General features: G+C 44.8%; 1 protein-coding gene across 2 annotated transcripts in view; it reads right to left on the bottom strand.

Annotated features, from left to right (window-relative positions):
* The window catches only part of Pcgf3 (polycomb group ring finger 3), a 39,314-nt gene that overhangs the window by 23,007 nt on the left and 4,284 nt on the right, over positions 1-12,023 (bottom strand). For both annotated transcript variants that reach the window (XM_021163328.1, XM_029477252.1), the window contains exons 2-5: positions 5,157-5,196; positions 4,749-4,889; positions 3,392-3,509; positions 2,071-2,167 (exon numbers count right to left, since the gene is read on the bottom strand). In XM_021163328.1, coding sequence (XP_021018987.1) covers positions 2,071-2,167; positions 3,392-3,500 — 206 coding nt within the window. In that variant the 5' untranslated portion in view covers positions 3,501-3,509; positions 4,749-4,889; positions 5,157-5,196. The remainder of the gene's footprint in view (positions 1-2,070; positions 2,168-3,391; positions 3,510-4,748; positions 4,890-5,156; positions 5,197-12,023) is intronic.

Genomic DNA, 12,023 nt, shown 5'->3' with positions numbered 1-12,023 from the left:
TTTCAGTTAGTGTCTTACCACAGCAACAGAGAAGCAAACTATGACAGGACCCTCCATGCATTTGATGACCTTGACAACTACCACGCCCACCTAGCTTTTGCTGGAACTCACAGGTCAAGACCAGAACTCCCAACACTTGGGTACCAGGCAATGACACCAGGCTCTGTCTACCTTGGGAGCCCAGTAAGAGGGCTAGGAAATGTGTGTAAGTGGCACACATAACACAGGGAACTTTTTGAGTGAAAGGTTCTCAAAATGGATCTGCTTCTTCAAAATGAACATGCTCACACTCAGGCTGACAGTGGCATTTTCAACATTTTCTTCAAGGTCTCTACCACAGGCTTTGACCATCTCTGCTAGTCCTGGCTGCGCATCCTTCCACACTAAATCCTGAAATTAAACTGAAGCCAACAAACCCCTTTACATAATACCAAAGCGCCTACAGGTGCTCACCATGCTCTGCAAGTAGAGAATCAGGCAAGAGGTGAGGGCAGATGAAGCCAAGTCAGGAGCAGAGCAGAGGATGGCACCAGCAGAGGTACAACCCTAGACTATTTCAGATGGCACCCAGACACTGCCAGTGAGAGATGGGCTAAGAAAGTTGGAGCAATAGCTCAATCGGCAGAATGCTTGCCTGCATTCACAAAGCTCCTTGTGTGATCCCCAGCATTCCATAAATGGGGTGCAATAGAACACACTTATATTCTCAGCATTTGTGTAAAAGCAAGAGGATGAGAAGCTCAAGGTTACACAAAACCCTGTATCAATTAAACCATAGAGGCTAAGAGCCTCTCTTAGGTCAAAGGTATATGGAATATAAGTATAAGGCAATAGCTGCTACCCAGCTCATAATGTGAGTCATAGCACTCAGGCCAAGATGCCACCCTGCTTCCTTTACTTATCCAACGCCTGGCCCGTTGCTGTGTTCCTCCCCCGGTTCTCTTCTGTGTTTGCATGCAATCTAAGCTTCTATGAGAGGATCTGCCCACAGGACGGCTCTTTTGTGTTCTGCCTCCCATTCCCAGCCCCAAGGAAGCCTCCTCACCATCCCCGTCAGCAGTTCAAACGGGGAACCTGCTTCTGAGCTCTACAGAAGTGCATACCAGAATGAAAGCAGGTGGCACAGCTTGTGCTGCTTTGAAGCACATGAGGACAGAAAAAGCAGAACAGAGCTCTAAGACAGGTGGTATCACAAGGAAGTCCCAACAGAGAGCTGATGTATGAGAAAGCACAAAGCTTAGGCATAACTATGGTGGTGGGCTGAGGTGTGCCTAGAGACACCATGGTGACAGAATTAAAAACCTACCACCATATAGCACTGACCAGAACACAGAGCACAGGAACTTGGGGAATGGGAATATGGACAGAAGTTCCCTAAATCAGATGTCATCCACCCACTCCACAGACAGGACACTGGCAAGGACTCTGGATAGTACTAAACACCAAGAGCTGCTAGACATTTCCACATGCCCACCACACAGGCCTTATACAGAGATTGTGTGAAGAGATGATTTGACAATAAAGTTAGGAACACAGAAAACACACTCTCATTTCAACACAGGAAACAGAAACAGTGGCATTGGTAGTGTTATCTGGAGGCCTGGGGGGCGGGGGGGGGGGGGGGTTCCAAGGTCCGACAACTCAACTCGAACTGCTACTGCTCCCAGCTGGACATGTGACTTCAAGCTGTGCATCTCTTTCTTTTAGTTTATCTATTCTCTGATGCCCTCATACCATATGTATCTGTGATTTCATTTCCTTCCAAGTGGCTCTTGAAGTCAGAAATTCCACTTCCATGCCCTTGCTTCTTTAGCTAAAGTTCCAGCCTAGAAGCAAGCTACTACTCTAAAAAAGGCAGGTCTGGGATCTCATTCACTTCAAATTTTCAGTTTAAGAAAACTTTTAAGATTCCACTTGTTCTCATGGTCCCCCAGGGAAGGGCTGCTGGATATCCACTGCCATGGCCCTGGTCACCTGCAGTGTGGTATCTGGGGACCAAGAACAAGGCAGCCAATACCATGCAGATGTATGGACCATGGTCAGGTAGCACCAGCCCATGTTCTTACTCACCCGATATACTGTAACGGGTGGCTCTGATGGATCACGATCCTGCAGGTGGGGCAGGTATTATTCTCCTCCAGATACTTCACCAGGCAGCTCCTGCAGACTATCCAAGGGGAGAGGATGACAGCAACCCAGAAGAAAAGTTCTGGTTAGTGAAGTCAACTCCAAGGTGACTAAGAGGACACTTTCATAAACAACCTCCTCTATATAGTTCCTGACCTCTGAACAGGGAGTGCCCTTGGATTGCGCTGTGCCATTACCATCTGTTACACAGTCCTAGCCTAGGAACTAATATACCTAGGAACTAAAAAAACATCAAAGAGTGGTTAAGTCACTAAGGGGCAAGAGCATGAGAATATAAGTAATATTTTAAAAATCTGTATTTTGGCCTAAAAGATAACACTGCCTTGCACATCAAAGCTAGGCAACATTCAGTGGACTGACGAAAGCAAAACTGTGCCACCAATTCCTAACACAATTAATCTCAGCCCAAAAATTCTTCAAAAGTGGAAAACATTTTCAAAAATGTAAAACATATAGGATGGAAATTGTATGTGTTGTGAGTTTTTAACTTCATGAACTACCTCTCAGTGGTCACTAGATGCTCTTTTTACAGCACTCACGCCTCCAGGTGATCCATACAGAACATCTGTCTTCCAGTGAGAGAGAAAAAATAAGAAAAAAAAAAATCTTAGGAGGCTGGAGAAATGGCTCGGTGGTTAAGAGCACTTAGGTGCTGCTACGGAGGACCTAGGTTTGGTTTCTAGCACCCACATGATGGTTCACAGCTGTTTGCAACTCTAGTTCCACAGGATCCAACACCTTCTTCTGGCTTCTGCAAGCACTGCAAGTACGTGGAGTAGATACATACAGGCAGGCCAAACACTCAAAGATTAAAAATCAAAACAAAACAAAGCTAAAACAACAAAAAAACATCCTGCATACATCGGTCCAGGCCTGATAGGCAGAATAAGAAGTAACATGCAACGGGCACCACGCTGATCCTTGACATCTCACAAGTGTTTGACTGTTAAAAAAAAATGACTTGACTTGAGATCTGAGAGCACAAGCACCACCCGTGGCCGGCTTGACTGACAGACCAACAGCAAAAGAGAGTAGTTTTCCTCCGCTCAGCTTTCCTGAGAGGAGAACCCACCCTCCAGAAGTTACCCACAACATCCCTAGTTCAAGGAAAGCTTTCCGATCCCCATTCAAGATCTTTGTTCTTCTCTTGGCCCTGTTGCCCATGTGCCAGGCTAAGGCCCTAAGGAATGTGCTAGAGCAACCCCCACCCCATTCAGATCAGGGTAGAACTGGCCATACTTACATGTGTGCAAACACTCAGTCACTGTGGTTGCGTCAATGAGGTAGCCGCTGCACAGGCGGCAGGTGATGTGGGCATTTATATCCCAGAGTTTAATCTTCCTGGTCAACATCTTTGGCTTCTGCAAGAGAAATAAATACATGGAGGTAACTGGGATGACTGATCTGGGCTGCCAAACTAACCACATCCGGAATTAAATAAAACCCAAGTGGCTGAGATAGACCTCTGAGTAATTTGGCTTTTTCTTAACTAAATCATTTGAAGTGGGAAGACACAGTTTTAATCTGGTTCTTTTGAGGTGGGAAGATATACCTTTAATCTATATCTTTTGAGACAGGAAGATTACTCCGGGCCACAAAAACACGTGGAAGAAAGAAGCTTGATCTTTGTCTGCTTGCTCTCTCTGGTAAATTTGTCCCTTCACTGGCATTGGAGTCTACTTCTTTGGGATGTCAGTGTATACTGATGGCCAGCAGAGCCATCCAGCCCCACAGACTATAAACAACTACTGGATTCTTGGACTTTCTGTTGGGAGACAGCCATTGTTGAACTAGCTAAACTATATAGCCTGTAATGAATTCCAGTCTCTCCTCCTCTTCTTCTTCTTCTCTCTCTCCCTCTCTCTATTTGTTCTGTTTCTCTAGGTATGTTCCCTTCCTACCTTGCCTTTACTCCACCCATAGATGTAGTAGATGTACTACTACATCCTAGCCTTTTTGTTGGACAAATGGCCCATCCCATCTCATCTTATCCTATCATTGAACAGTGACCCACCTCAGACCTCAATGGTACATGAAGTTCGAACCTCAACTCAAGAGACTGCCAGTAGCCACTACAGTGTCTACCAGGAAGATACAGAGCCCCAAAGAAGGTTAGATAAGGTCCTGTGGATCCAACCTAATCACCAGCTACTTTGACATGAGTCTAGCATATGGCCTTTGAATATTACAGCTGATATCTGGGTCCAGTCCCACTCTTTGTACTTTTTGTGAGAGGGAACAGTTAAATGTCCACTCAATGCCTGAGGAAACCAATTTATGAGATGTCCATCACCAAGTCACCACCTAGATATTGCTTTGCTCCAGGCTCACCAACTGCCTTTTAGACACTATACTCAGAGCTGAGCAGACATGGCCCACTAGCCCCAACAAAGTTCATCCTGATCATAGTACCACTTCTAACCATGCAGCTCTCCTAGGCAACTGACTTATCAATACTAGACACCTATCCCACCCTAAATTAATGGTACTCTAGAGAGTATGTACAGAGTATAAAGAGGGCTAAATTCTTACTCCTGAGACAGAGCCCAGACCTCCCTCCCCTAGATGGCAGGGACCCTTGGAGGAATCCCTGCCCTCACCTCCTCTGGATGTCTGCGTGTCCTTCCTCACTCGGTGGCATGGAGGCTTCAGGCCACCAAGTGGATGCGATGATCCCTCCTCACTCTGAGTTCTGGCTGGCTTCTGCACCTTCCTTCTGTCCCTTGTTCCTTTTCCATTTTCTAGCACAAAGATAGCACTGTTACTTACTTCAAAGCACACTGATACCAGTCCTGCACACAGTCCCACATTAAACCCCTACTACATCTTAGATAAGTTCTACATATTAAATCATGGGACAGAACCCACCAGAAATGCTGGAAGACAATCAAGAGGCACAAATAATTCCAATGATAGCTGCTAGAGAACAAATGTCAAGGGAATATGAGGTAGCCACCATATTGAGTGACAGGCAGCCAGAAAGGAAGGTAAGCTTCAGCTGCACTTACCTGTGAATGACAGTCTGGAATCGGGGCTACATTGTGAAGTCTGTGGAGAAGCAGAGACAGGTGTCACCATGGGAAGATCTTGTCTCACCCTCTACCCTCTAGCAACTCTCAAGGACTGTTTGGTTAAGCACGTCTGCTTATTTGCTTGCTGTAAGTCATCAAGTGAGAATGATAGTAAAGACACCTCAGCAGAGACACCTCCCAGATTTCCTGAGCCCTGGCCTAATCCAGAGCAAATACATAGCTAATGGTATAAGGGAAAGAGAAGGTGGCTCCACTACTTGCTTTAGAGCCTGAGAGGCAGGATGGGTATCTGTAGAAGCTCCATGTATCTCAGGAGTATATCAGTGGATCTCAGGGTGACCTGAGGAACCTCACAAGGATGACGAGCAGCACTGTGCTGCTCACTTAGTTTGATACCTGCGATGTCTACATCCTCACACCCAGACTAAGTCATTATCTCTCCTAGTCACAGACTTGCCACCCACTCAGTGAATATGCCCTGGGCCTATGTGGGCACTGTACCATGCTAGGGCCAGTGGGCTAAGGGAAATGAGCCAGGTATTCATGCCAGGATATGGAGATGGGCAGCAGCTAGAGAAATCCTGATATACTGATGACTAAGGTGCTCTGAGGGTCCCTAGGATCCTGGCTGTGGATTCCTTGGTACTGCCTTTGACTTCAGGGGTGGGAACAGGCATTGCTGGCTAAGAGCTTGGTAAGGTGCTTAGAGTCTTAACTAGAACAATACCAAGACTGCAGGTCTTTGTAGTTTAAGGACTAATTACATACAATCTGGAGGTGGTGTACCTTAACATGTGCTTAAATGAACTTACTCTTAAATGCAACTCAGATAATTTCACCTTTAAAAAACTTTCCAAACTTCATTTTTAAGAATTTTTGTCTGTCTGTCTGCCTGTCTATCTGTCTCTCTGTGGGAATGTATATAAATGTGTGTATAGGTGCCAGAAGAGGGAATTGGATCTCCTGAAGCTGATGTTACAGGCAGTTATGAACTGCTTGATGGGTGCTAAGAAAGGAACTTGGGACCCTGGGAGAAGAACAAGTGTGCACTCTTAACCACTAGGCCTTCTCTCCAGCCTCAGAACTGCATTTGCTTATTGACTAATAAACCCACTCAGGAGCCTTGTACAAAATCAGGAAGGGAAATGGGAAGATAGAAAGGAGTTAATATGTCCTACCAGATAAACCAAGGGAGGACTGACAGACATGTCTGAAACATTTAGAGGAAGAGGGGAAGTCAACTCAAGGCCAGGTCTGTCTTAAACTAGTCCCTGCCTAGAATGGAGGACACCAACCACTTAAAATTCCTGTCCCTTGAAACTTGGTGGCTCCTGTGACAGAAGAACCAGAGTGTATCAATCACTGCTTTGAAATAGGGTTCCATTATGTAGTCTTGTCCTAAAACTCCCTGTGGACCCAAGGCTGACTTTAAAGTTTCAGTGATTCTCTTGCTTTAGCCTCTCTAGTGTTGGGCTTATAAGTATAAGCTACTATACCTGGCTTTCTAATAGAATTTAACTCCAGTGCTGGGACTGAAGTTGTGTGCCATACCTTGTTTACATGAATTTTTTTTTTAACTGACATTGTATGAAATGGATAAATCCCTAGGAGGGAAAAACTAAATTGAGACTAGTAAGGAAAACCCTTATTCTCTACTATGGGAACTGAATAAGTAGTCACAAAAATTTCCTAAATTAAAACTCTAGCTATGTAAGCCTATCATATCTGAGAGCAAATCACCCTTCCAGCTGGTAAAAGTATTTAGAGCTGGAACACGCTCTGTCTGTCCTGTAGCAGGCCCTGAGTTCAGAGTCCCAGTACCATCATGCACAACCAAAGAGGGGACCTCTAACCCCTTTATGAAGCTAACTACTAGCCACACACCACACTCTAACAAGACAAGATCTGGAAGGAAACTAACAGACCCGCCTGACCCTAAGCTGAGCATCAGCCACCCTTATCAACCACTATACAAAGGGAGAGTCAGTCACTCAGGACCACGTTAGGCCTTTCCCAGGAATACAGTAGGAAAAACATCCCGTACACCAAAAGGTAAAGGTAGAACAACGTATACTCTTCCCAAAGACACGTGAAAATGATTTGATAAATCACCCAACGATATTTTCAGAAATCCTAAACAACTGTAAGGAAATAACCCTATTAAAGGAGACACTAACATGACTGCTCAAGAACTCAGAAGTGAACAATTACAGCTCCATGCACAGTCTCAAACGGAGGTGACTGGGATGCCCATCAGCTGGCAGCCCATGAGAAAATAGGCCCTCACACAACAGCTGTTCCTCAGCAGTTAGGAAAAACGGGTGCTTCCAGCTGTGCAGGGCTCCTTATAGGAGAAGAAAACTGCCCACAAGGAACATAACAGCGTCATTCTCATGGGATATAAAATTCCAGAAGGGTGAACTGCCTGCTATGGGCTGGCCAGCAAGAGCAGCCCGTGGGTTTCTGGAAGAGGACTTGAGTCCCTACTATACAACAAAATGATGAAAAAAGCTATTCGTATTTTAAAACAAGTGACAGGCATACTCCTAGTGGTAGGGTGACACTGGATCACACCGACTCATAATCCCTCAAGGAAGCTAACATTCAACAGAGTTTGTGACGCCACATTCACATGCTGAGTAGGTCAGGGGTATTCATGCCTTTTTCTTTTTTTTTTTTTTTTTTTTTTAAGATTTATTTATTTATTATATGTAAGTACACTGTAGCTGTCTTCAGACATACCAGAAGAGGGCGCCAGATCTCGTTACAGATGGTTGTGAGCCACCATGTGGTTGCTGGGATTTGAACTCTGGACCTTCGGAAGAGCAGTCGGGTGCTCTTACCCACTGAGCCATCTCACCAGCCCCTCATGCCTTTTTCTAATTAATTACATCACTGAGTTATGTGACTGTTATGAACTGAGAAGCACATATCTACAACACATTAGAATTATAATGGGACCAAGGCTTGGCAAATTCAAAGCTCTCAAGATGGTGTGGTGTTGCTGCTCTGCTTACGTCACAGGGCCATCCACGTCCAAAATACTACTTGGGTTTTTAGAGAGAAACTTTGCCCACTTCTGCTCTAGGTGATGAAAAGAAATTCACTAAGGAGAAAACCCAATTAGGTGAATTTCATCTGATCAACTTTATTACTAAACAGGAAGTATAAATTAAAGACCCAGTGAGACTTACTTGGAGACAATGGAGTATGCTGGTGAGCAGGGGGCCATGCACCAAGTGCCATGATGTACAGCATTAAGGGGAAAGGCTGACATGCTGTGGTGAAGGCAACACATACACCCTGCCAAACTCTTTTCTGGAGGCTCCAGCACTCAAGACAGCCAAGTCTCAGAACCTCTGCCATATCCATGTGGCCAAATGGCCAGCCTGGTGTCCTCTCCAAGTCTTCTAAGAATCGCCTATTTTTTTTTGTTTTGTTTTTGTTTTTTGTTTGTTTGTTTGTTTGTTTTTCGAGACAGGGTTTCTCTGTATAGCCCTGGCTGTCCTGGAACTCACTCTGTAGACCAGGCTGGCCTCGAACCCAGAAATCCACCTGCCTCTGCCTCCCAGGTGCTGGGATTAAAGGCATAGAATCGCCTATTTTTGTTGCTCGTTACATTGCACATCATCACATCTGTGGTTACAAGAGCAGACAAGCATGTGGACATGGCAAACCATAACAGCAATGGGATAGAAACTACTACACAGGCTGGCAGGATGGTAAAGAGGTTGTCACTAGTCTTCATCTACAGGAGTGTGGGAGCTGTGTGCTATAGTACCAAAGACAGACATGCCATGTGCACACTTATGAATAGGGGATGGGAGTACAGGGGATTCATATTTCTACAAACAAGTAGAATAGAGTCCCTGCTATGGCAGGCCTGGGCCCAGAACACGTCTTCCCACTCAGCACATAGCCTAGCTTGTAGATTCCACCCAACAGCCTCCACAGAGCTGGGGTTCTTATGCCCTAACTTTAGTTAAGACCTAGTTGTCACAGAATCTCAATTTATCTCAGCTTTGTGATATGCAGAAATTTGAATGATAATTAAAGCTAAAAAACATGGCCCATAAGAACTACATATAAAGAACTACACATAAAGAACTACATATGCCTGCTGCCAAGCCTGGATGGCATGAACTTGATCTTCGGGACCTACATTGCAGGAGAAAAACAATTCTGATTTATTTATTTATTTATTTATTTATTTAATGTACATGAGTATATTGTCGCTCTCTTGGGACACACCAGAAGAGGGCATCTGATCCGGTTACAGATGGTTGTGAGCCACCATGTGGTTGCTGGGAATTGAACTCAGGACCTCTAGAAGAGCAGTCAGTGCTCTTAACCACCTCTCCAGCCCGAGAAAACCATTCTCAAAAGCTGTCTTCCAACCCCCACACATGTGCCTTAGCATGCCCACACAAATGCAAACACTAAAATATAAGTTAAAAACATTTTTAAGTATTTTAAGATGGAAAAACTGGCTAGAGATACCTCAGGTGGTAAAAGTACCCCATAGAGCCAGGCATGGTGGTACCAATCTTTAATCGCAGGACTTGGGAGGTGTAGGCAGGAAGACCATAGGCTCAAGGTCATCCTTAGCTATAAGAGCCTAAGACCACCCTGGGTTACAAAAGACCCTGTCTGAAAAAACAGAAGGAAGGGAAAGAGCAGGGAAGGAAGGTGTCCTCATTAATCAGTAACACAAGCCTCTCTCCTACGGATAAGATCTAGGTGGAGACGACATCAGATCTATGTCTTAGGCACCACTGATCTGATCAGACTCCAAACTGGTCTCCTAAACAGTCCAGGCCTAATACATATTAATGAAGATAGTAACTAACTTTATCAATATAAATAGTTTCTAACAATTAAAAAAACATAAAAAACGAGTCTTTTCCAAATAAGGCAGTTACAAACGCTCAGCTGCTGACAACTGTCTTCCCCATCTCATTTCGAAGGGGACCTCTTTCTGCTCTATGACTGCCTACAGCTTGCTGTTCAGGATGCTCTGTGTTAACAGACCTCTTTCCTTCTGTGCTGGCCCTTCTGTGGTAGCTGACTGTTACTACTGGTGTAGCTCCTACATCCAAGTAACTTCTACTGTCTCCTTGCCTGCCTTCCTTGCCACTCCAGTTTCTTCCAGAACTCCCCAATATCTGTGGAAGTCTTGCAGAGGTTCCTCCCATAGTCAACAGATGGAATATTCATTATCCTTCACTCAATAGGGTTTAGCTAGCCCTTGGCAGGTAGACAGTTTCCTACACAGATTAGAACCTTCCCAGCTTTGTGCTGAGCTTGAATGCTGTACCCTCTGAGACACCCACAGTTATATGCCATTCAATTTGTGCTGAGACTATGACTTCCTACGATCTGGTACTCGCTGGATAGAAGTGCTTATACTATCAGTCTTTATCGACAACCATAGGCCTTGGGGGTAAGCATAATCTCCAATGTGTCACCAAACACTGATGCTGAGGACAGAGCCTGTCCAGATCTATGACCTCATTAACATGCCTTGTCTTTGGCTGACTGTGTTAAGGCATTTCACCTTACAAAACCAGCCAGCAGGGGAATAAGTCACTAGCAACTCACCACAAGTATTATGACCATAGGTTACTGATATATGCCCCAAAGCAGAAATACTCCAACCTGAAATGTTTTACTCCAAAGTCTACCACCCTGAGGATGTCAGAAAGACAGAAAACTCAACACCAGAATTCCTGAGTGTATAGGAACAGACATCAATCTAATGCTAGACCTCTTTGAGTGTCAGGACAAAGCATAGCAACACAGCTCCAGACTTCCCTGGGTTGTATCAGGATGGGAACAACCTAGCACCAGACCCTAGGGATCTATTCAGAAAAAACTTTAAGAACCTTCCTTATGACAACTGTAAGATCCTGGAAGTAACTATTTGTGGGATATGCCAGGCCCCACCACCACCCTGAAGGGGGTTGTGGGATGGAAGCCAGGTCTGGTTCTGCTTTAAGCTGGGTGTTTCCCCTCATTTCCTGCAAGAGGTGGCCCTACCATCTGAAGTTACTCTTTGATACTTCAATGACAAAAGCGGTATGAAAGATAAAGATACTATCAATAGAAAACTGTGTCCTGCAAGTGGGCATGGGGGTCCTGTTCTAAACTGCAGGCTGCTGTCACAAAGCACCCACAACAAACAAAAGGCTTATAAGCAACCTAAGTTTACTCCTCAGGACTGACATCTGCATCACAGCAGACTGTGTGGTTTGTTCAGACCTAACCCCCGTGCCAAGTGCAGAGAGAATGGAAGAGCTCTCGGGACTTTTGATAAGGCGCTTATTCTGTTTTTGAGGACAGAGCCTCCTCCATAGGAAGTTCACTTGTCATGCAGTCATCTTTGATTAGGCTTTCAATATCAAATTCTGGGGGGGAGGAATGAAAACAACATTGGGACCATAGCAGATACCCACTGATAACAATTCTTGCTTTTGTGCTCTATTAGGATTTTCTGTTTGAGTTTGTTGTTGTTTACTTTGGTAAGAACTTAAGATAAAAAAGCAAAAGGTGGCTGGTAAAATGGCTCAGGGTGTAAAGGTACTTGCCACCAAGCCTGATGACATAAGTTCAATTCCTGGAACCCATGTAAAGAAGATAACAGAAAACAAGACTCCACAAAGTTATTTTCTAACACCCAGATGTGTTCAGGGTTTCTGTATTCAGAAACACATAATTATAAATTTTTTAAAAAGTAAAAGCCCTTCACTCGGGAGGCAGAGGCAGGCGGATTTCTGAGTTCAAGGCCAGCCTGGTCTACAAAGTGAGTTCCAGGACAGCCAGAGCTATACAGAGAAACCCTGT

Source organism: Mus caroli, chromosome 5 (assembly GCF_900094665.2).
Source record: "Mus caroli chromosome 5, CAROLI_EIJ_v1.1, whole genome shotgun sequence".
NCBI lineage: Eukaryota > Metazoa > Chordata > Mammalia > Rodentia > Muridae > Mus > Mus caroli.
The sequence above is the reverse complement of the archived record's forward strand: the minus strand, read 5'-3'. Positions and strand labels throughout refer to the sequence as shown.